The sequence below is a fragment of the Theropithecus gelada genome, chromosome 12 (assembly GCF_003255815.1).
Source record: "Theropithecus gelada isolate Dixy chromosome 12, Tgel_1.0, whole genome shotgun sequence".
NCBI lineage: Eukaryota > Metazoa > Chordata > Mammalia > Primates > Cercopithecidae > Theropithecus > Theropithecus gelada.
In genome coordinates, this window is record NC_037680.1 from 98,136,299 (window position 1) to 98,161,346 (window position 25,048).

Genomic DNA, 25,048 nt, shown 5'->3' on the forward strand with positions numbered 1-25,048 from the left:
GTCTTTTGTACCTACTAGACAAATAAATGCAACCAAGGAAAAGCAGAATACATAGATCGAATTCACAAAGAGCATTATGTTGTATGGCTGTAAAGTCCAAATTCTTTATTGATCAGATGTTCTTCAGAAGAGCATGTTATCAGGGCACAATGACACAAGCAATCCATGAACAAGTGAGGTTGGGAAATGTACCTGAAATATACAACTGCATTGAAGTATAAGATGCCAGTCATTTTCCACCTGTGGAGAGCTTATCTTCTCTAGTAAGAAGGAGTTTGAGAAAATCTGGGCTTTGCCATACTGCCACTTTGGAAAGGAGGCAGCTTGAATGTTCTCTACATCATAAGCCACATATGGGCTTTTCCCTCACCTTTTCTACCCCATTTCCAAAACAGGCTTCAACTTTACATCTGGAAGGCATCACCCTACTGTGTGTGCCTGCCTGTGGGTCATTTCCCTAGATGAGGTATTTCCCAATGACATTTTGCAATTTTCCCCTACCGCGGTGTTTCCCAAGCATCAGACTTCCACGCCACACATTTGCTGCCACATCCCTCTGCAGCTTGTAAGATGATTTAAGTAATATTTTCTTTAATAAATGCAGTATCTTTAACTTCAACAGTTGTATTTAAAAAGAAATTTCTCATTTACTGGTATCAATGAAACCCTGTAATCAGTTGAAATTAATGTCAAGTAACCATAAAAATGAACATTGCATGTAAATGAAACAATGTTATCAATGTTTGCTGGACACTCTTACTTCTCCAAGGATTGTTAAAAATGGAGATTAGCCAGCGCTGGAGAAGCAAAGGATATCTGGGCACCGACTTGAGATTCTGACCTTGGAGTACTCAGAATTACTGAGAAAGAATTGAAAATGAACTACATTGTACACAGGGCAATTCAGTATTATATAACATCTCATCAGTGTGTTCCCGAAAATCATCTCTGATGCCACCATTGGTATGTTTCCACACTTTGGTAAACCATGCCCAACCGAAAGGTCTTGAATCCTGATTTGCAATATTCCAGGGCTCTGCCCTTTGCTTACAGAATTAGAAGAGGAGATAATAGAGTTTTTTTTTAAAAAGATTGTCCATCCCACCCTTAAATATATAGTTCAATAAGAGCTTTGACCAATCAATGCCTAAGTTCAAAAGAGAGCTTCTAATTATAGTAGAAAATTTGGTCACTACAAAAAGACCAAGCAGAAAAAAAAGATTATCAGTGGCCACTCAGTTCTTTGATTTACATTCTGAAATCTCGTAGAGACAAGGTTCTTCCTCACCATCAACTCAGCCACTAGACACATACTTAATGAGCACCTATGGAGCAAGGCCAAGACGGGGAATGGGTAAGCATGGCCAGATAAAAAACAATTCTTGGTATCAGACTAAGTACTACCAAATACTTTTGCCTCTTCTTAACTAGAAGAAGGTTTGGGAAATTTTTATAATAGTCTTACGTAGAAAACACTTTCCAATGTCAAGTCAGAGGACCCATTTTTCAAGAATTTAAGAGGAGACAATTCCTACTGCCCCTCTTCTTATTCAAGTTCTCTCATGGGTGATGGAGAGGAGTTAAGTAGGGGACACTTTCTCACACATTCTATCTGTAGACACTCAATACACCTGCTGAGTGTCAGAAGCAAAGCCAGGAAGAAGCTGGGGGGCCGATGAACACATTCTCACTACAAGAAAGAGATGCGTCATAGATTGAAAAGCATTCCTATCTACCCACGGATTTCTTTCATAAAGGAGGTTCTTGTTTTAAGGACAGTTTTGTGCCTCCGGACAAATGCAGGCATTCTTTAATGGCTGGAATTTAGTCATGACACATAGCAATGAGAGCTGGTCATGTCAGTTGACAGTAGTATGGTTAAAGAAAGATGATGATGTAAAAATCACAAGGCAAGCACTCCGAAAGGGTAGCCCTTTAAAAAAGATGTGTGATTTAATTCAATGGAGTCCTTAATTTTCAAACCTTTACAGCAAAATCTCCAATGACTCATAGATGTCAATTTTGCTGGTCTAAGGTACCTATCCTGAGACCTTCATTTTTTTATTACTCACAAGGAGATTTCAGCAGTTTTCAACCCAAAACATGTCTCTCATTTCTTGTTCTTTTTAACTTACAAATCATGGTGACACATGCATTCAATGGTGCTCAACAAATTTGTCAAATTTTTACATATTAAAATTCCTCTAAAAAAATCTTTACTGTAGACAGCAAAAATTTTCTAAACATAAAGTACCAGAAGTAAGCCATCCTTAAAACAACTTTCCATCTGCACCTGTTTCAGAAGACCTTTTGTGGGGTTGGTTGTACTATTTAGGTTAACTGAGATATTGACAATTGGGGTGAAGCAAATGACAACTCTAATTATAAATGGAGTCTCTGTTTCTAAGGTCTGTGCGATGCTTCTGAACATTTTTCAAACACACAGCCTGTAAAATGTCATTCAAATGTAAGTTAACATTAAAACTAGGCATCACTGCACCTGTTCCAGACAGCATTTTGAGGTTCTGCTCTTTAGGCTGAGGAAGGTGTTGACAATTTGCTCCACATTTCTTCTCTGTATCTGTAGGGCATATGCAAATAGTTCTCCCGACTTCCTAACTGCCAAGGTGGAGTGGTGGTAAGACTCCCAAGTCATAATACTAAATCCAAAAGGATCATAAGCCTCCAAAGATGGACTAGGGCAAAGTCAGTCACTGCCAGCAGAAGCCATTAGTTACTACATATGCAACAGCCACCAACGGATATAAAGTTGAAACATGGGGTTAATAGGGTGGAGAGCCCTTTGCAGTCTTAGTGTAAGCAAGCAGGATTATTGGGAACAGACTCTGTTTATCCACATACCCAATGGACACAAGCGAAATTGTAGCAAAATACTATTTTTTTAAAATGATGAATAAAAAACCAAAAGAGGATGAAAGGAAAAATTTACCAAAGCTTTCCAGTTGAAAGATCTGAGCTTTCTAATAGAGCTCCAAGATAAATTTCACTTCCAAAGAATGTTGTATCCACAGTTCTACAAATCCCTGAGAAACTGAGAATGCGTTCTAAATAGAACCCCCATTTGCTGTGTACCTGTGGTTACATTTGGTTTGAGAGCAGACCACAATGCGTTCAGAAGGTACATGTGGGTTTTATCTCTGTGTGTGTTTTTGATAAACAGAAACAGCACAGATTAGGGGCTCTATCATGACTCTCTAACAGTGGTGCATTTCACAAGGAGAAATTACAGGAGATGCTTTGATGTCAAACAGGGGTGGCTGCCTTTAAGAAAATGGTAAATTTAACTTTCTTTGGTTCAAAGCTCAGCAGTTCTCCTTGCTCCCCACTCATGTGAATGCTGCAATTTTCTTGTATTCACTTCCTCAATGACTTGCCATTAAACACCTACAAGTCATTTTACTGCAGCAGTTTGGTACTTGTGACACCCAAATGGGATGGAGAAGAGAAGAGGAGATATGGAGAAAAGAAAGAGAAGAAAGCTTCACATGGTTCCTGAGCTAAAAATTGTTTTCTTGAGTCCAGTATCACAAGCAATGAATTAAAAACACTTTGAGGGGAACTTGGGAGGAAAAAGAAAACAGCTGAAGTACGCAGACTGCATTTCATTACTGGTTCAAATTAGAGGGTGCAGAGGGTGAGCCAGGAAATAAACAGATGCAATGAAAGGTCTCCAGCCTGTGGGCAAGGGAGAGTGAAAACAGCCCTTTATGAAAGTCAAGACACCTGAAGCCATGGATATCAGCGGTACGCAATGGCCAGTGTTTGGAGGAGAGATGGCTTCTTAACCACAGCAGGGTTACCTTTCCCCTCCCCAGGATCTGGATTTAAATAGATGATATTTACTCAGGGGGTCTTTCATTGATAGAAAAATATAAACCCACCATTTATACATATCTCTGCTTGATGCAAATAGCATATTTAAATTTAATTACTTGGAGCTTAAGGTGATTTTGTTCCCATTTCTTTCTCAATTCAACACCCCAGCACTGATTTGCTCCTTATCGAAGGTTTGTGCATTTTAAAATGCTGTCAAGCATCAACATTAAATGCTTCAGAGCACTAATGATATCCTTGTGATTAAGGGTTTTGCGTCTCGGAGATGCTAGGAGCTCTGGTGCTAACATTAATTGTTTTCTTCTACACTCCAGATGGAGAGAAGGATTTCTCCTCTCAAGCTAGGCAATACCGATGGCATCAAACATAACTCAGCAATATGTATACGTTCTTTCTCTTACTATTATCATTACATCATTTTATAGTACAATAGTTTACAAAGTGCTTTCACATATACATGATTTTGTTTGCAGTGCATTCAATCAGCTGGGTCAACTCCTCTGCTATCTTTTAGGTAAAATCATTAAAATCCCCAACCACCCTCACTGGATGCATCATCAAAGTGAAAAGTCAGCTCCACCCCACCCCCGCCAGCTTTTAGTTGCTACATCATGCATCCACACAAGCACAGTTTCTCATAGTCAAAAAGTGAAACTGTTTCTAAAGCAAACCTGCAAAAGGTATAGAAAAAAAACTTGATTATTCCAAAATCGATATAGGATTTTTTCCCTTATTTGACAAAAGAAAACCATAGAACCAAATTTTCAGCCAAAATCTTTAGAAGACTGTGAATTCAATGAAATTCATTTATATTTAGATGTGGAAGTATTCATATTTATTAAGCTTAAGGTTAGAATGTATGAGAGATGCATTTTTTCCATAAAGTGATTTCCAAGGTCAGAGCAGAGTCTATTTTAAACACATATTAGGAAATAAAGCAGTGCACAGCCACATTATCCTTCAGCAACATTTACTGAAGGATACAGTTGACCCACGCTGCCAATGATTTTAAGAGTCTGATTTTGGAGCACTGTAAATACTTGAAATAAATGATTCCAGAGTAAGACTTTGCAAAGTCTGTGATTCGGTTTTTACTTTTGGTTTAATAGAAGATGAAAATTTTGCAAGCCTTTTTTATTTCCCAGATAGATGGGACGGCATGTCATTTTCTTTGTGCCAGAGAGACGGGCAACAGATTATTTTCGACAAATCCTTTACAGAGAGCTATTGGTTAGATTTTAAATGATAGAATGTGATGCTATTCTTAGACTTCACATTAATTGTTTGCATAAGGAAGTTGAAGGTGTTGAGTTGGCCTCTTCGGCTAAGGCATCCAAAACTGTGAGATCCCTTCCCTTCTAGATAGAGCTTCCCAGCCAAAGACTACCTTCCTAGATTCCTTTGTATCTAAGGTAGTTCATGTGGCTGAGTTTGGGGTAATGGAATGTGGGTTGAAGTGATTTCTCCTCTTCTAGATCTGACCCATAAATAGCTCCCTGTGACTCTCCATTTTCTTGAACCCACAAGCCAGAGGGAGGTTAATGCCCCAGGCCCATCTTGGAAGCTCTACACCCAACAACCCCTCATCACCACCGACTGGATGCAATTTCAGCAAGAAATAATTTTCTATTGCAATAACCCATTGAACTGGCATTTGGGGTTAAAACAGGTAGTCATTCAAGTGAAGTGGAGCCTTTTGGCAAAAAAGAGGTATTTGCGTATCACAACTAACTCAGATAAACTATAGAAGTACTGTGGCCCACGGAAGATTGGTCTGTGGTTTTGCAGCCTCCTGAAAGGCCTTTGGGTTCCCTCCTGGAAACTCCAGCTCCTGGTCATGCACGATGAGCAGATATCCACCCATTTGTGAGAAACTGGAGCGCGCTGCCCCGAGGTCAGCAAAGTCAGTGACAGAGGCCGCGTGGCTTCCCAGGGACAAAATCACGGGCACCAGTCTTCTAACAGGGAATGAAATCGGCAGAATCGCAAAACACTGGGCCAAAAGATTCAGCTGATCTTGTGTTAATGCTAAATGGGAAAAGACAGTGGGGTTCTCAGAATGGTTTAGTTGAGTTTTCTTTGTAGAAAAGAGTTAATTTAGTTTTCACTGCATTATTAACTGCTTAAGCAGATGAAGACTTAGGTAGGCCCTTTGAATTGCCACAAGATAAAGAACGGGGAAAGGAGCAAATCAGATGCCAGTAAACTCCTGGGCAAGGCACGTGCACATACACGCACACCTGACATCATTTCATCCCTACAACTCTCTGAAGTAGTTATAATGATCACCCTTACATTTCAGATTTGGAAACTCAGGCACAAAGAAATTAAATAATTTGACCGAAGCTGTAAAATGAGATTTAAAACTCAAGTTCACCTGGCTCAAAAGTATGTGATCCTCCCTCTACGCCACATGTCTGTAATAACACACACACTAAACTAGCATTTATTGAGTAATTATGATGTGCTGAGCATTGTTCTAAATCTCTTGCAGGAGTTAATTCATGTAAACCTCACAAAAACTCTGTGAGACAGGTACCATTATTATCCTCATTTTATAGATCAGGAAGATAAGGTACGGAGAGTTTGAATAACTTGCTCCAAGTTATGGCTTATATGTGGTCATAATTCAAAAGTCTGGTCCTAGAGCCCTCATTCTCAACCACTGATCTATAGAAAGTGGCTGGTCTCTGCCCCTCCTTTCTCTGGTAAGAAATAGGAGACTTGAAGGTTTAAGTGACTGTTTTCCCACAGCAGTAGTGGCAGCAGCAACAGAGTAAATCTTTCTAAAGTCTGCTCTGTTAGGTACAGGGGTATCTATGTACATTGCGGGCTCTCAGAAACGCAGGGGTAAGTTAGATACGATCCCTGCTCACAGACAAAGCTTAAAACTTTTGGTGCAGAATGAATTCACATTTGAACTAACCTAAAGAGCTGAGGCAAGAATAAAACAAAACAAATTCAATTACCAAATAAAATAGTAAGTCTTTGGAATTAGGGAAGGGGTAAGGATACAAGACAAGCTTCTGGAAGACTGGCAATGTTCTATTGTTCTGTTCCTTGGCCTGGGTGATGGTCACATAGGTGTTTACCTTGCTATAATTCAATGACTATACATTCGAGTCTTGCTCACTTTTCCATATGTGTATATTTCACAATAGAAAGGTATAAAACAAACACAAATGTTAGGAGTATTAAAAAGGAAGTATCATACTTATTACTAGAAAGATCCATACACAACATTTAGTATACCTCCTGGGTTAAGCCCTAAAGATGTCATGAAAGATGTAAGGTTTTGCAAATTAGAGCTTTTGCAACTTTTTAATCATTACGCTGAAACATACAGCAATCCTTGCTCTTCGTAGTAAATAAAATGCATTACTTAAATGTCTGTTTTACTTTTTTAAGTTAGCTAGTGTCTTGAATTAGCATTATTACAGGTACAGTCATAGGATCAGTTATAAAATTGTAAGTGGGTAACAGCTCAACTGGAAACCAAGGCCTGTGTCCACCAGAAGTAACAGGGAATTAACCTCAGGGGCACCCAAGTGTGTTTGCTGCAGTTCAAGTGTATCCTATGTTTCGTCTGGGAGCTGCTTGTTTTACTTTCTATTGCTTACTAAGAAATTTGTTGGCAGGTTCTGACAAGGATAGCTCAACACTTGCCAACAGAAACATGGCAGGATTCAATGTGTGTGTTTCCTGTTATAAGTAAGAATGCCAGTTTGAGGCAAACAGGAAAACAATCTTTCCACTGGAAGGCAATTTAGAAGAATTTGCCTGAGCAAGATAATTGTTTTAAGGTAAGAAAATGGGGTGAAGCTAGCAACAACAACAACAATAAATATATATTTTTTTTCTCTGAATGCTTCAAGTGAGATGAATCTTCTCACTGGGTCTTAATGTGGTGTTGAAAGTTATCTAGCGTTTCCACTCTTAGTTAAAATTATTTTATGTGTAACTTGGTTACACAGGATGTGAGCCCTCACCAAATGGAGGCCTCCATGACCTACAATGCCCTCCAATCACTTCCTAGGGAAGATCAGAGAAAAAAAGCTCAAAAAAATTATTTTTTAAACAAACAAACAGCAAAAAATGCTCTCCAAAATTAATATGGAATATGGAGAACAAGGTAAGGAAAAGGTTCATTTTTACTGAGCAGAATACAGAAAAGAGAAAGGAAAGGATTAGCTGTTGTGAATCAAGGCTTCTGTTCCTTTTGCTGTCAACTCCACCAGGGAGCTTCAAGCATTCCAAGTCTGGAAAATAAAAAGCTATGCTGCAGGCTTCAGGTTCTCTTTGTTACTCAGACAGCTGCTAATCGTCCTGCTGTGTTAGGAACCCGCGAGACAATGCTGTAACATTTAGCTTTCTGACATCCAAAGAATCTAGCTCAGTCCCCAATTAAACAGGTATTAATCACAAAGACTCTAAAAGCCATGATGATAGATGCACCCAGTAAATCTTTGCTGTTGCCTTTACTTTTCACACTCAGATTTCTACATTTACAGGCAGAAATACTTAAAAGCCTGCTCCTGAAACTTGACCAGTCAGAAACCTGGTTCATTACTTTATATCAGATGCTTGATGATTTCCTACCTCTGAAAAGCCTTTCAGAAAGAGGTAAGACATTGATCATTCTGCTAAAAGAGCCTGTCTGCTTCAATAAATAGATCCACTATGGTTGTTGTCATCTTGACTTTTTAAGTGTGATAACTAATTCAGAAGTGTTGTGGCTTTGCCACTTGTTATAGGGAAATCCAAATCATCTGTGAAGTTAAAAAAAAAAAAAAGTCAGTGGATGAACCCAGAAAACATCAATGGGCAAAATATTAATACACTAGTAATACTAACGATCTCTTCCAACTCGGGCCAAATCATCTTCAGGTCATGAACCTGATTAGAGTGAATGAATGAAGAATATTAAACCAGATAATAGAAAAGAGTATGTGTTGGATGAATCCTTCTGAATTCCATGTTTTGAAATTTATGTTGATAAAAGGGACTCAGTGTTACTTTTTCATCAATTTCCATTTCACAAGGACTTGAAGATAGCCTTATTTAACTCTGTCAAAGAGTATCATTTACAGCTTTTGTTATAAATAAGTGACTAGATAATCAACCCCCAAACACACAAACAAATAAAAGTAATAATTTTCATAGCCAATATCTAATCACTACAATACACAATGAAGAGAAACGCACCAACACGAGAGGCTCATATGACCTCAGAGGAAACCAACATTAGCTATTCTGAGTTATTAGAAATCTTTTTAAATTAGATTTCTATTTTTTATTTCTCAAGCTAACGGAACCCATGAGACAAGTACAATATTTGCAAGGTGCCAGCTCAAGGGGCTGAATTCCTTGGCTTTCAATGGAGCCTGAATATATTATAAATTACTCCGTCCTCATCACTATCTCAGTGGTGGTCCACTGTCTTCCAAGTTGAAAGAGTTGGAAGTCAATAAATGTCACTTATGATATGAACACCTGTCGACTAAGACCTGGACTGAGACCAATTCCATTAACATAGTCATTCTATGGCTGCCAAATGGCCGGGCCTTGGACCACTTATGATATAGTCCCCATTCAAGGAGGTGACCTAAAGACAGAAAGGTCCAGAGTCCCATTAGTCATCTTCCAAGCCATCCAATTCTCCATCAGATATACTGTTGGAATGGGATACCTAGTTTTTTAATCATCATTTAAAAAGATCACGTGAGCTGCTCAAAAAAATGGCATGGTGACCATAAATTGAAGAAAGATGCTCTTTAGCATTGTTACCAGTCACTGTCCTTTAGACCTAAGAAATTATTTTTTAGCAACTTCTATTTCTTTCTCTTGTTGCACTTAAAACACATAGGCAGAACAGAGGAAAAAATGAAAAATATTTGACAAAGTATAAATCATAGCATGAAATTATAGGCTACCAATGATTCCTAACAAGGCCAGATAGCCATGGTGGTAAAAACTCAGTTGCAAATCAATGTGTTCTGTGCTATTTGGAATTCTTCCAAGTCCAAATGTTGCTTGGCTTAAAGCACAATGTCTAGGGGCTGAGAAGTGATGATCACGGACAGTAAACTAGAATGTTACAAGCAGGGGAGAGAGACAGAAAGAGAAAGAGACAGCGAGAGAGAAACAGGAAGAAGGCCACTGGGGTGAAGTTCCGAGACTCCTCATCTTTCTTATTGCCAGTTTGGTTCTGCTGCATGGAAGTCTGGGGAAGTTCCAAACATAGGGGATCAAAATATTCTGAGGACAATATTCATGATCCATAGAATGCTGAGAAGGTGGGTTTTAGTATCACCTCAGGGAACCTCTGCTTTATATATGGCCAAATCTTTCCTGCCCTGTTTCTTGCTTGCTATGTAGACAAGTGTAAGGAAGCACCTGGTGAGTGGAAAGAAGTGGGATAAAGACCTTTGGGTTAAATTACAGTCGGAACATTTTCAGAACGCATCCTACACAAATGGTCACCGCACGGTATGCTCTCTGAAAATGTGGCCATGAAATTATATTCTTGCAGCCCTCATATTTGAAAATCTGTCTTTTTGGCAATTTTCTTAAAGGCTATGATACAGGTTAGGAACAGGATAATCATTTAGGAGAAGAGGTTTTAAGCTTGGAAATCTGCAACCCTAGAATTGTATTTTTACTTTTTATTTTTAGAGTATCAGCCAGAAACTAAGTTCTATGTGCTAGATAGTTTAAATATCTATAGGCATTATAAGAATGAGGCAGAAACAACTGAGCTATTAAATTTTAAAATGTTATTAAGGTCAATAGATATCTTCAACCGGATCTGTGCTTGAGAATTCAAGACGACTTTTGTAGTCATAAGAAACAACAAATAATGTACTAGGAAAGCCATTACTGTTTTAGGACCTGTTTTTTGTTTTTGTTTTTTTAAAGAAAAGAAAGAGAGAAAACCAGGGGGTTCACAGCATCTCACAGGGACCTCCCTCATGAACACAATTTGCTGAAGTGTGAAATTCAGCATAACCGGCTCCGCCCACGTAAGTCAGTATTTAGTCCATTCCTATATCCTGGAGGAGCTTATCAGGATTGCATCTCACCTAGAAATAGTTTTACAGCGTGATGTCTAAGAAAGACACTGGAGCAAGGCTCCTGCACACTATGGAGGAAGTTAATGGAAGTTATTTTTTGTGTTTTCTGAAATAGGAAGAGGAAAAAGAAGTGGAGGGAAAGAGAAAATGCTACCCTCCAACAAACACGTACAGTTAAGGCGAATCCTTGAAGAGTTTACGGTGAGATTGAAAGGGCTTCTCATTGATATTTCTCCCCAAACAATACATCTTTACATGATACGAGGATTTCTTAAATATATTGCCAGCCTCTTAGAGCCACACCTGAATTAGTTGACTGTTCTGCACTGGAGTGTACAAATGAAGGCCGTAAACACAATATATGCTTCTTAAAATTTCTGTCCACTGCTCGTGGCTACAAAATGATACTTTCAGAGGGTAAGGTTCTGCTAAAGTTGTTCTCCTTGCTTCTAATATAAAACAAAACAATAAGAACCTTTATCATAAGCCTTAATAATAACCCTGTTCCTACTGTAAATGGAGAGAAATGAGATGATGTTAGCTCCAAGAATTTTCAAATCTCCAAAAGCATTCTCCTAAAAAGTTTCCTAAAATCACACCCTCCTGGGAACCCTATAGGATTAGGATTAAATTCAGTGGGTTTCAACATGAGCCTCATCAATAGTTTTCAGATAAAATAAAAGTCTTTGGTTATCTTATTTATTTATCTTTAGATAAAAAGAAGTCTTTGATTATACTTGAGAGTATAGAGAACACTTGATCAAGCTTTCTGCTGGTTACATATTAAAAATCCCTGGCTTGTGTATACGTGTGGTCCTAGCTTTGAAACAGAAACATGAACGAAGTTGTGCTCCTATTTAACTTCACATTTATGCTCAAAATACACACTTATTTTACCAAAAAAAAAAAAAAAAAAAAAAAGGATTGATTCAAGAGACAGATTTCCAGCTTGCAGTATGTCATCTAGAAAAACACAAACTCTCCAGGAAGTCATTGTAAGCTACCCCCTTTGCAGTGTTTGTACTAATGGATGGATCTTACCCAAGCTTGCAACACACTGTGAGCCTGTTGGTGGCAGGTCACTATTTAGCACCCACTGAGAAGTTGAAGCTACATATTTAAGTCTTGTTTGTATGCCCATGTCACAGACAAAAGGTTCCTGGATAAGAATTTTTTAAAAACTTTTCTGTCCCACAGCCTTTACGAAAAGGATTTTTTTTGAAAGTGATAGCCAAACTGCCTGAAAAATTTGTGTACTGGAAGATACGAATCAAAAAGGGGTGGACCATGTTCTTTATCTTTTCTCCACTTTTCCCTCCCAAGAGTAACAGCAAGAACAGAATAGTAATAGAAAAAATATTTCATGTCTCTATCATTTTACCCATAAAGTATTTTAGATAGATATCAGGGAGTGGCCCCTGTACTTTTTCATAACAAAACAAAACCCAAAAGATGGTCACAGGAGAACCACAGTACAGTTCGTTTAGATCAGGCCTACCAACTTAGCAGAATAGAGAAAGAAGAAATAGAATCTAAGAGTGATTTCTTCAGCTCTGTGTCTATATAGGCGGACATTTTGATGACCGTTCAGCCAGATTCCCACAGTGCTCTGGGTGCCAGCCCTCACCTACGGAACCAAATCATTAGTGACATTTCCCAATGAGGAAGCCGATGGGTTCACTAGGCAAGCGACCACACTGACTGGCACCATCTCTCGTTTTTATCATTGCATTTTCAGGGGAGCCTGGGGAACCTCCTTCATTTCTAATTTTGGCAGAAGCAAAGAATGAGAAAGCATGAGTGCAGGTTGTGGGGGGAGTGGGGGGGTGGAAAGGTGGACACTAGAAGAAGGCCCACTAAATAATAGAGATTTTTTAATACTGACAGATAGACCAAAAGTTTGCTTATCTTGACAGATTAAAAGGTAAACCCTAAAAAAATCCTCACCAGTCTTTACCTGAAGACAACATGCAGCATATCCTCTTACTGTATACCCACATCACAAAAATGCCACAGGGATGCTGAGACTCAGAGGAATTCTCTATGTATTTGGGTGACATGGACAGGCATTTCCATTAGTCCCTGTAGATTTAAGATGTCTTAATGCAAGATTAGTCCTGCAGCCTGGCTTTTGGGTTTTCAAGGTGTTTAAAGGCGGGGGGGGGGGGGGGGGGGGGGCGGGGGGGGGGAAGGACTATTTAAAGACATCAGCAGGGGGTTAATGGAAGCTTTGATAAAATTTCTCTGGATCTTTTCATTGATGTTCAATTGCAGACTGGTTTCTGGAGACCTATCTGGCTCCTCTGGGGAGACAGTAATTAATTGAGCCAGTTGGAGTGGCAACTAGATAATTTAGAAGCCCACCGGAAACGCCTGCTAGCCCTGCACTGCCCATTTCTCATCTCAGCCAGGCACTTATTTTTTAAATCTCTTGATGGCTTCTCCAGAGAGTGTAAAAGTCGGTGGTTAGTGTTCGACGGAACAAGCACAACACTGAGAGATGAGAAACAAATCAGAATTAGGCTGTCAAGTGATTGCTGGTGAATGAATTTCCCTTCTTACAAATGAACATGCATATATCTTTCTGTAGGAGCAGAGGGAAAGGACTCAGGAAAAAATAGCGTTCTCAGTCCTGGGTGTATCAATAAAGACTTCATTTTCTTAGAGTGGAATATTCACATCTTTTTAGAAAAAATGCAATCTAACTTTTACTTATATGCAATAATTACCACTAAGCTCTATAGACATACTATTTGTCTGTGCTGTTCAGTCAACCTTGAAAAGTCGGATAATTTAGTAGGCTCATTCCTGAGGCTTTTATTTTTTTTCCTCCTCACCAGGGCTTGTGGCACCCACCCTGAATACAAATTCACAGACACTGGGGCCACACACAAGAGGCTGCGCCATTGTATATCTGCTGGTTTATTTTATTTTTAATTACGATCATAATGAGTGAGTATGCTTATTAATTACAGTAGTAGCAACAGTATTCTGGAAATGAAATTCTTTTCAGTATAAGGTTAGAATCAAGAGACTGTTTCTTTAAAAATAAATAAATAAATAAAGTACTGCATTTTTTTAAAAATGTGCATTTCATAGGCCTTATGAAGTAAACCAGGATCCCATGGCTAGACCAGAGCTGTTAATGAGAAAACCACAGCCTGGCTCCTCTGAAGCTCACTGTGTGCTTGCTTGGGCCTATAATTACCAGGCACAGAAAGGACTCTGCAACCGGCTACCATTCCCTACTAACAACTGAGGATGTGCAAACGACGTTTCAGCAGAATCTCTCAGTGGAATTGCTTTGCTGTCTGTTTGAAGGATTTTAAAATGAGTCTTTAGAAGGAGTTCTTCATTTTATAGATTTCACTAGTGCCATCATTTGTTTTTCCTTTAAATTTCTTAGGGGTAAGGAAAAATAATATGATTTACTGGAGATCAAAGGCAAGCATGAAATCATCTCGGAGGGAAGATAAGGCACAGGAGCAGAGCATAGCATTATTATTATTATTATTATTATTATTATTTTGAGATAGAGTTTCACTCTGTCGTCCAGGCTAGAATGCAGTGGCAAGATCTCGGCTCACTGCAGCCTCCGCTTCCCAGGTTCAAGCAATTCTTGCGTGCCGCAGCCTCCTGAGTAGCTGGAATTACAGGCATGCACCACAACACCCGTCTAATTTTGGTATTTTTAGTAGAGATGGGTTTTCGCCATGTTGGTTAGGCTGGTCTTGAACTCTTGGGCTCAAGTGACCCACTCGCTCAGTCTCCCAAAGTGCTGGGATTACAGGCATGAGCCGCTGCACCAGGCTAACACAGAATTATTTAAAAAGAAGACTGCCGTCAGTAACGATAGGACCTAGGCAATAGTGTGAAGAATGCATACTTTAAAGAGAACCAGAATATCAGTGAAGCATGTCCCACATAATCCATTTAAATCTGAGTGCCAATGGGAAAAGATTTATGGCTCAAGAAAGCAAAGTTATGACTGAAATCCTAATTATTTTAGTTAATTTTTTTTTTTCTGAGTCAAAACCTTTACAAAATAAGGTGTCTTGCCAAATGGATTGTTTCAAATGTTGAGATTTACCTAAATGTTACCCATCGCATCCTTTGCCAAAACAATTTTCCACAAATGATACCAGTATTTCAATATCTTCTCAACCTGGTTTCTTATTGGTCTCCTTTCTTGATTTAGTACTCCAGAGCTCAGATGAGCAAACATTTTGTGTCAGCAATGAGACAGTGCCTATGTTCTCTTTGCCGGACATTTGCTCTCTGTTGTACCTACTCAACTATGCCACTGTCACGTGAAAACACTCTTACACAATATATGAACACATGAGTGGGAATTTGCTCCAGTAAAACGTTATTTATGAATGCCAATACTTGAATTTTATATAATTTCCAAATGTCACAAAATATTATTCCTTTTTTTATTATGTTGAACCCATTAGAAATATAAAAGCCAATATTCATGGGCTGTCCCAATCTGAAGGACTGGATTTGGCTCTTGGGCCACAGCTTGCTGACCCCTGCTTTAGGGCACTAAAAGCAGCAAACATTTGTGCCTTAAAAATACCATCATTTGGCCAGGCGAGGTGGCTCACACCTGTAATCCCAGAATTTTGGGAGGCTGAAGCAGGCGGATCACTTGAGGTCAGGTATTTGAGACCAACCTGGGCAACATGGAAAACCCCATCTCTACTAAAAAATACAAAACTTAGCTGTATGTGGTGGCACTCGCCTGTAATCCCAGCTACTCAGGAGGCTGAGGCATGAGAATCGCTGGAACCTAGGAGGCAGTGGTTGCAGTGAGCCGAGATCACATCATCTTATTTAGGTTTAGTATTCCAATACAATTCTCAGAATCAGCAGGAATGTGCTTTCTGGTTGTCCCTTTGATCTCAGACCACATCTCAGGTCCACTCCAGAGGTGCCCCTCATACCTAACTATGGGCCAGAACCACTCACTGTCACGATTTGTCTTTCAACACCTTCATTTCAGGCCAAACTGGACTTCCCAACATCTCATCTTTCTCCCTTGTCCTTTCTGCTTTTAGGGATAATTATGCAATAGTCCTGTTATCTGACAATTACATTTATCTCAACATAGTCAGAGGCAGAATTTTATATACTGAAGCTGAAGCAGTTTGTATGGGCCCTTTCTGAAGCTCTGCTCCTGGTCTGATATTTGTAATTTTGTAGGGTTTTATTGTTTCACCCTTAATCACACAAAAGTTGTTTAAGTTTTAAACTCCACAAAGTCTGGCTCCGCCATGCCTACAGCATATTACCTACATCGATTGCTGTAAGATTTTCCCCTTTCTCCCACCATTTTCTTGAAGCTTTCCTCTTACTATCTAGAAGACAGGTAGCAATTATACCCAGTGGGGATGAGAATTCCCACTGTTCTCCATTATCCCACTCAAATCACATAATACGTCTAATTAAAAGATGGCAGAGAGAGAAAGAATGGGAACTTACCAGTTGAGTAATAAAAGACAGTGTGCCTCTTATACTTAGTTATTATCTTTTCTTTATTCATTATTTTGGTTTTATTAAATTTATCGTTACTTGACAAAGAGTTAACTGATTTGTTTTTACTGTAAATAAACGTTAGTCAACAAACAGATGGAACTGTATGACTACATGTTGCAGAGTGGCATTATGATGAGGTGTAATGCCACTTTATTGCTGTTTTTTTGTTTTTATTTATTTATTTTTATTTTTTTGCATTCAGTGCTTAATTGTCAAACCCTAGAGAACAAGGCCAACCTAACAAGCAGCACCAGTTCATCTGATGGCAAAACAGCTACAACAGGATTCATGAGGGGTCTTGAAACGCCCTTTATAACTGCCTGTTCTCTGAGAACTGTAATGGGAGCATCATGCTCTCAGCATGGGGCAGTGAAGCCAGAGAAATGTGGAATCTTCCCTATGTGTTGAACCATAGGCCAGCTCAAGCAAAGGCCAGTTGGCTATGGAACCCTGAAGTGGTGGGCACTGCTATGAAGTCTGTTCTTAAAAACTATTGCTAGAACAGAGTTTTTCAGCCTTAGCACTATGGACATTTTGGACCAGAAAATTCTTTATTGCAGGGGTAGGGGATGTTGTGTCGTGAATTATAAGATGTTTATCAGCATGCCTGGTTTCTACCCACTAGATGCAACAGCACCAAAAAATTGTCTCTAGACATGGCCCATTAGGGGTAGGAGCAGAAACCACCCCCAATGTAGAACAACCGTTCACTATCTTAGTGTTTTTCCCCGACAACGTAAATACCTTGGCAGGGCAAGGAATTGGAGAGATGGAGGGCAGACAGAATTCAGGTGATAATTCTGCTGAAGCATTTTTAGAGTGTTTTCCCACTCTTAGAATTGCATTGAGAGACCATTTCTAAACATGTTAGAAAAATAAGCCTTACTTCTTCAGGTTCATAGCTCAAGGTTACATACTTAGAATCACAGAATTTTGAAACAGAAAAGATCTCAGAGATTAGCTAGTTTAAATAATTATGTAATTCATCAAATATTTTAAATCCTCCAAACTAAGCATGCTACAGATGTTTGTTTGTCACTAGGACACCATGGCTGTGCTAGAGAGAAAAGACCAGATCTTTCCATTATGAAGTATCTAGAATAGCATCACATGCAAAGTAAAAACCAAAAATGGACATCACTGCCTCTGGGTGCAATTTAGGGTGAGGAGAGAACACCATTCATGGGGGTTGGGTCGATAATGATTTAAAACACCAGTATATGGTCCAGCCTCATAGCTAGAAAACCAAGCAAAGGCGATGGGAGATGAATGGCAAGAAACGATTCAGAGATATTAAGGTACTGCTGGCTGCCATCGCAGCCTTTTTAACAACAACAACAACAACAACAACAACAACAACAAAACTTCACAGGTCTGTTGCTTGGTCAGAAAACCATGTTTCATTTACACAGCATTTCTCCCTCCTGGTGACACATCCTGTATTCATTTGCCTGATGGTCCACTTAAGTAAAAGTAAACCAAAGGAAAGCCATCCAGAAAACACATCACCCAGCAGTCTGCCATTTTTCATAAACATCAGGACTATCTGCTTCTAAACAAAAGACAAAACAGTTGCTACAGGATGAAAGGATGAAGGAAAGTGGAATCTCATTTTGTTCCTTTTGGCCTGTAATGTAGAAAAGTAACTTTTGGGGGAGCTCCAAGAGCTTCCTCTTCTCCAGTTTTACTGGGTACAACTTCAGCTGGAATAAGTAACACCCCCACCCTTACTCTTTTCCCACCTCTTCCCTTCATTGTTTCTGGCATGGGGGTGAGGCTGGGAGTGACTCATCTCATTAGAGAATTTGGGAGAAGTACTGTGTCCTCAGCTCCACCCACTCTCAGACCTGCCTATCTGCCTATTTGCCTATCTGCCTACCTGCCTGCCTGCACAGAGTGTCCTTCCAACCACCTTAGCGGGGCAGGCAGAGAGCCTGCAGTTAGCCAGCTGGGCTGCAAGTGTCACTAAAGCAAGCCTTTTTGGCCACAGATAGAAAGCTCGCATCCTTCCATCAGCTTATCAGCAAAAAGCTGACAGACATTCAGATTTCCTTTGTCTTCTGTGTCAACTGGTTTTCGACCCAGAACGGGAGGGAAAGGGTGTTTATTAACCCCCTAAGACCCCAGGAGTAAGATTTGGGTTAGGATTGTTTAAATAACCTTGTGAGAACACAGGCCCATTCACACCACATTCTACAATTAAATGATCAAAGCCCAGTGAAATCTCCATCTCCATGCCCAGATACTCACATAATCTGGTCTCACAAATGGGGAGAATGCCAAGCTGAACACATGAATGTTATTCATTATCTCCTAATTTTAAAGGAAAGCAACTTTCTACTTTCAGGAGTAGGATTCTCCCTGGTTTTTAGTACTGGCTCTGACATTAGCATGGATGAGTCACCTCACCTTCATGGAGCTGCTCCTCAACTCTTAAAGTCTCAAGGGCAGTGAACATAGGACTCAAAAATTCTAGCAGGTTTTATGTGATCGACTTGATTTATTATTTTTAACGTGTTACTGATGAGAGAAAGAACCCCGTGAAAACAGAGCAAAGATGGAGAACCACTAACTTCTGGGGCCTCCAGGTGCTAAATGCTAACATTCATTAATTCTATGTATTCCTTATAGAGTGAGACATCATTGCCTATAGTGGTCCTCAAGGAATTTAATTTAATGAAATGATAGGAGCAATTGCAATTAGAATATAATTGTGTGTATGCAAATATACTTAGGGGAGCTTTGATAGAGTTTACGGTTGCTACATTCACCCAGAATTTTGGCCTACATTATTAATTTGCACTACTACGAAGAAAGGGTTTGTTAATCAAAGGTAAACTATCCTGATGATTTGAATTAGAGAACTTCAAATTATGGTAGGATAATGAAGCAGTGCTCCGCACATATACAATTCTCTCCTAAGTGAAAGCTTTCTGGCTGGCCACATAGGAGGTCTCCTTATTGAAAGATTTATTTTTAATTTTGAACAGCTTCCCAGCATTACCCTTCATGAAAATTAAAATAAGGAGCTGGAATTTTGTCCTGTTCAGCAAACCTCCTGGCAGGACTACATGCCATGGCAAAGAAAACCTTATTGTGTCAGAGTAATTCTCTGTCCGCTTTCCTCCTAAATCTAGAAGAATTATACCTACATTTAAAATAAAACTTCACCCCAACCCACTCTGCCCCCGGAAATGTTTTTGCACATTTTCTTCTTTTGGAGGATTTCAGTGTGTCTTCTTTGGGCTCTCTGGACCTTTTGCCCAGGTAGGTGTTGACATAACTTCTTGGCTCAAATCTCTAGGTGTACAGGGAGTCACAGAAATCTCCTGTCCTCAGCATGCCTCCCACAGGCTTTTCTCTGCCAAGGAGAATGACTTCACCTTTTACAGATGAGGCTCCAAAAGTCCATTCCTAATTTTAATTTGGTTAAGAACATGATGCAGTGCTTGCGAATGAATAGCCAAAAAGGTAGCAGGGGCTGCATGTAAGAATACTGATTGGATCATCAACCAGATTCTCCAGACGGTGCCGAAATCGTTCTGCTCTGCACCAGCTCCTAATTCAGAGAGACCAGTGGCACTGATGCGTGTTCCCAGGATCTGTGTGTAGTATTTCCATTGCGTTCTTCCAAAAGAGAACTAATAAAATGTTAGCAATCACACAGTACTCATATTTCTATCAAAGACTCCTAAATCATACTAGTCTTTCTAGAAAAATGAAACTAATGACCACTAACAGTGTTCACAACCTAAAAATACAGAATTAAAAGACAAAGGCCTAGCTGGATGACCCGTTCACGTTAGGGATTTTAAAAGACTGTTCACGTCTGTAGAGCTGAAGATACATTCCGGTAAGACTCGCCATTCTAGCCCCTGCTCAAAACCTTCCCCAAGTCTTAACTTTTTTTTTATTCCAAAGAGTTCAGGGCAAAATGAAAAAATAATGGCTTTGGATTGGGACACTGGAATCGTTTTCACTTATAGGATCAATTAGTATAGATATTTTACTGAACTATTGAGTGCACTTACTGAAACATTCATTTAAAAGAAAAGCGCAGTTAGAGGCGATAGGATTGTTGGCAATTTATAATCCTTTTCCGGCAATGTTTTCTATCCCGAGAGCCTCACAAAGAATAAGCCACAGTTCTGTTTCCTTTCTCCTCTCTAACTCTCTAGAAATAAAAAAAGCTGGCAATGTAAAACTCCTGGAGGGGTGGTAACTTTCAGGGAAGGAATACAGATGAGTAAGTCAGAAGTGAAAGCCTAGAAACCTAGATTTTCAAAATATTTGATATTCAGGATTTCATGACAGTTCTGCGATTAACTCAGTAGAAACACTTCATGAACAGGAAATGTTTTCTAGTCATCTGTATTAGCAGAAAGTGATATAGGAATTGGAGGAGATTGGCCGCCCCCCCTCCCAGCCCCCACGTCAATCATGAAATCAACTATAAAGGTAGCTGTAATCACGCCTGTAATCCCAGCACTTTGGGAGGCCGAGGTGGACGGATCACGAGGTCGGGAGTTCGAGACCAGCCTGGTCAATATGGTGAAAACCCGTCTCTACTAAAAATACAAATAAAAATTAGCTGGGCACGGTGGCACGCGTCTGTCGTCCCAGCTACTCAGGAGGCTGAGGCAGAAGACTTGGTTGAACTTGGGAGACAGAGGTTGCAGTGAGCCGAGATCACGCCCCTGCACTCCAGCTTGGGCAACAGAGTGAGACTCTGTCTCAAAAAGAAAAAAAGAAAAAAGTAGCTGCAAAACTATTAAGTGTCTTAAACTTCGTTAACTACAGACATAAAGATGTACATGGAGGTTCTAGTATAGGTCCATCTAGATCATTTATAATATTTTACATTAAAGCATAAGCTCAAAACTATTGCTGCTAATGCTTTTGTTAGAAAATATAACAAATGCCAATAGAGCACTCTGTATTGGTAAAAGTAAATTTTATAATTGTACATAATCTATAAGTGCTCCAATGTCCAGCCATGGACATTATAATTAAAATGATCGAGATGAATCCCATCCACCATGGAGTGACTCAGCTCATTGCAACCTCTGACTGCTGGACTCAAGCAATCCTCCCACCTGAGCCTCCTGAGTAGCTGGGACTACGGGTTTGCACCGCTGTGACTAGCTAATTTTTGTATTTTTTTGTAGAGATGGGGTTTCATTGTGTCACCCAGTCTGGTCTTGATCAAACTCTCAGGCTTAAGTGATCCACCTGCCTGCCCTGGCCTCCCAAAGTGCTGGGATTACAGGTGTAAGCCACCGTGCCCAGCCCCTAAGTATCTTTTATATTATAACACAGCTCCCAGGCTTACTTGGTTCTACTTCAATTATAGCAATTTATTATAATTCATTATTTTAAGCCTTTTCTCTATATACATTCAGATCATACAATAAAGTAGATTCAATTCCTACCTGCTTGGTTGGTTGTCACAGTGACAGAAACTGATTGGTCTGGGCTAGGGTTATATTTGGACACTCCATTCACAGCCCAGATTTCAAAGGTGTAATTGGTATGAGCTAGGAGGTCAGTGATGGAGACTTTGGTGGTCTTCAAGCCATTCTGCTGCGGGGTATAGTGGACCCCACTTCCACAGGGTCGGCACTTGCTGGGGTCACCAGCTCCACATTTCTTGCATACCACATTGTAGGAAATGTCCTGGCGGCCACCTGTATTCTGAGGGCTACTCCATTCCAAGTTCACAGATGTCTCGTTGACATTTGAAATCAAGTTCAGGGGAGCAGATGGTGGACCTGGAGAAAGAAAACCACATCATCACACCAAGAACCGAAATATTCTTTTGGAATCTCTCAGAGCTTGTATTATTTCCTGCAGCTCTCCAAAGTAAGCCAAACCCACTTGGAAAGCAAAAAGCAAATCAAGCCAGCATAAAAGATCTTTTAAAAGAACAATATAATAGAAGGCTGTTACGTAAGTGTCATTCTCTTTCCTGCGCAAACAAACAAGGCATCGGTTGTCACTTTGAGATGTGAAGCAACTCTCCAGCAAATGGGCTCCAAGCCCAGGCTTTCCCTCTGAAGTGGCAGAAAAATATCATAATTTATCTAGTTTCCATCTTATCATCTAAAAAAGCGAAAGTGATTCTAGTTCCCAGGGCTGTTGTGAGACTCTGATAAATTAATAGTTATACACCACTTCTGAAGATAAATTATAATTCCTAAGTACAGCGTGTCGTCAATAGCAAATAAAATTAACAGAACTGTAGAGATGTGCCTCTGCAGTTCAACATGGCAGTGGAGGGGTAAGCTCTTTATGGGTAATTAGTAGGAACGGGTTTAACGCAGTTGCAGAGATGTTGAAGATAGAGCTGTGGAGAGATGGCCGGGGTTTTGTTCAAGGCTCCCAGACCCCTCCTCCTGCCCTTTAACTTATGCATTCCCACCAACATCAAAGAGTTTCTGAAATATGGGTGATGACAATGGTTGTTATGAAACAGAACAACTGATCATCAACAACATAATGGATGGTTAAAAAATAATATTAATAATAAAAAATAAGACTGTAGATCATGATGAAACTCTTGTTTCTTGATGTAGACTCATAGATTCCTTTTTTTTTTTTTTTTTTTGGTGATGGAGTCTCGCTCTGTCACCCAGACTGGAGTGCAGTGGCGTGATCTCAGCTCACTGCAACCTCCGCCTCCTAGGTTCAAGCGATTCTCATGACTCAGCCTCCCAAGTAGCTGAAAATATAGGTGTGTACCACCACACCCGCTACCTTTGGCAGGGTTTGGCCATGTTGGCCAGGCCGGTCTTGAACTCCTGATCTCAAGTGATCAGCCCACCTTGTCCTCCCAAAGTGCTGGGATTACACATGTGAGCCACTGTGCCCGGCAATGATTGGTCTTAATACGGCAAAAAAAAACTGTGACACAAACTGCCTTCAAGTGGAAGAATCAGGCTGGGAGAAGGGAGAGGGAATTTTCTTGGTCTGAACCAGTTCCAAAGGCTTAAAAGGTAGCTGCCACACTCAAATGAGACATATCTACTCAGTTTGACAGTTGGAAAGCTATTTCTTTCTCATTTCAGTCTTCCAAAAGATGAGCAAAATTAGTTTTTTGTTTGTTTGTTTTGTGTTTTTGAGACGGAGTTTTGCTTTTGTCACACAGGCTAGAGTGCAATGGCGCAATCTCGGCTCACTGCAACCTCTGCCTCCCGGGTTCAAGCGATTCTCCTGCCTCAGCCTCCCAAGTAGCTGGGATTACAGGCACGCACCACCATGCTCAGCTAATTTTTGTATTTTTAGTAGAGATGGGGTTTCACCTTGTTGGCCAGGCTGGTCTTGAACTCCTGACCTCATGTGATCCACCCACCTTGGCCTCCCAAAGTGCTGGCATTACAGGCGTGAGCCACCGTGCCCGGCTGCAAAATGAGTTTTAAGAAAACTTTGAGGTTTCTTGATCACTGTTATCTATACTACTTCTAATGCAATTGGAATGACTACTTTGCAGGAAATTAGTACAAGTTTCTCAGGAAAAGAAAGTTAACAGGAGGCTTGCATGAACTTGGATGAGCTTTACCTAGTCTACCACAATGAAACATACTGTTCCAAAACGGCTGTTGAGATAGAATTGGAAGAGGTAACCTATAAATAAGGAATTATATTTAATATTTATTACTTAGCTTGCAGTAATTAATGGCCAATTATTTTTTAGTGGTAACATTTAATAAGGGTAATTCACTCTCCTTCTCTCTTTATACCACTTATTGAAGACTTTATCTTAACAAGGTAAGCAGATCTTCCCAAACTCCCCTCGGGACTAATTACCAACAACCTCTTTAAGCATTAAGCTCAGCTCCCCATCCTTGCAACTTAAAAACATGCAAACTTTTAAAACATTTCACAAAACTATTGTCAAATTTGTATGAAAGGAAAGATTACTTCACAGAAGTCCTCAGAGAGAAAATACAAATTTCTTTCTTGTTTAGATTTCCAAACTGCATTTACAGTTTTTCGCATGGTAACTGGAATATAATGACAAATGAATGCTTCTTGAATAAAGGAAGTATATAAAATCACCGACTCTGAGAGCCACATAGGATGTTAAAATCATTTGGACAAATACCCTTATTTTAAAGAGGAGGAAGCTGGGACCTGGAAAGTAAATCTAATAATACTGAAAGTTCATGCAATCTAATTAGTGACAGAATTTGACTGAAATCCAAAAGTACTATCTGCCATTTGGAGTGATTTTTATTCCACCATGTGTTCCTCACTAAAGGTATAATGATAACAAAATGAAAAATTTCAGCCACAGTTTGAGAAGGCAAACATGGAGAAGGCAGCGCGCTATCTTCAGCCCTGTTTTAATTCTGTAATGCTTGCCACCATAGTGAAATCCATTACCAGTCTGCAGCTGAAGCTGACCATGGCTTGGTTTATAAAATGGGTCAGTCATTGCTTCTTCTTTTGCTGTGACTTCCAGGGTTAAATAAGAGTGACTCTGAAATCCATTAACCTCCTTGCCAAGGTTCCTGGTCCACTTTCACATGGGAAAATGTGACACAATGAATCAAGCACCACAGAAGCAAAAAGTCAGT

General features: G+C 39.8%; 1 protein-coding gene across 4 annotated transcripts in view; it reads right to left on the bottom strand.

Annotated features, from left to right (window-relative positions):
• Window positions 1–25,048, bottom strand: part of EPHA4 (EPH receptor A4) — a 149,547-nt gene that overhangs the window by 33,778 nt on the left and 90,721 nt on the right. For all 4 annotated transcript variants that reach the window (XM_025404570.1, XM_025404571.1, XM_025404569.1 and 1 more), the window contains one exon: window positions 21,902–22,240. In XM_025404570.1, coding sequence (XP_025260355.1) covers window positions 21,902–22,240 — 339 coding nt within the window. The remainder of the gene's footprint in view (window positions 1–21,901; window positions 22,241–25,048) is intronic.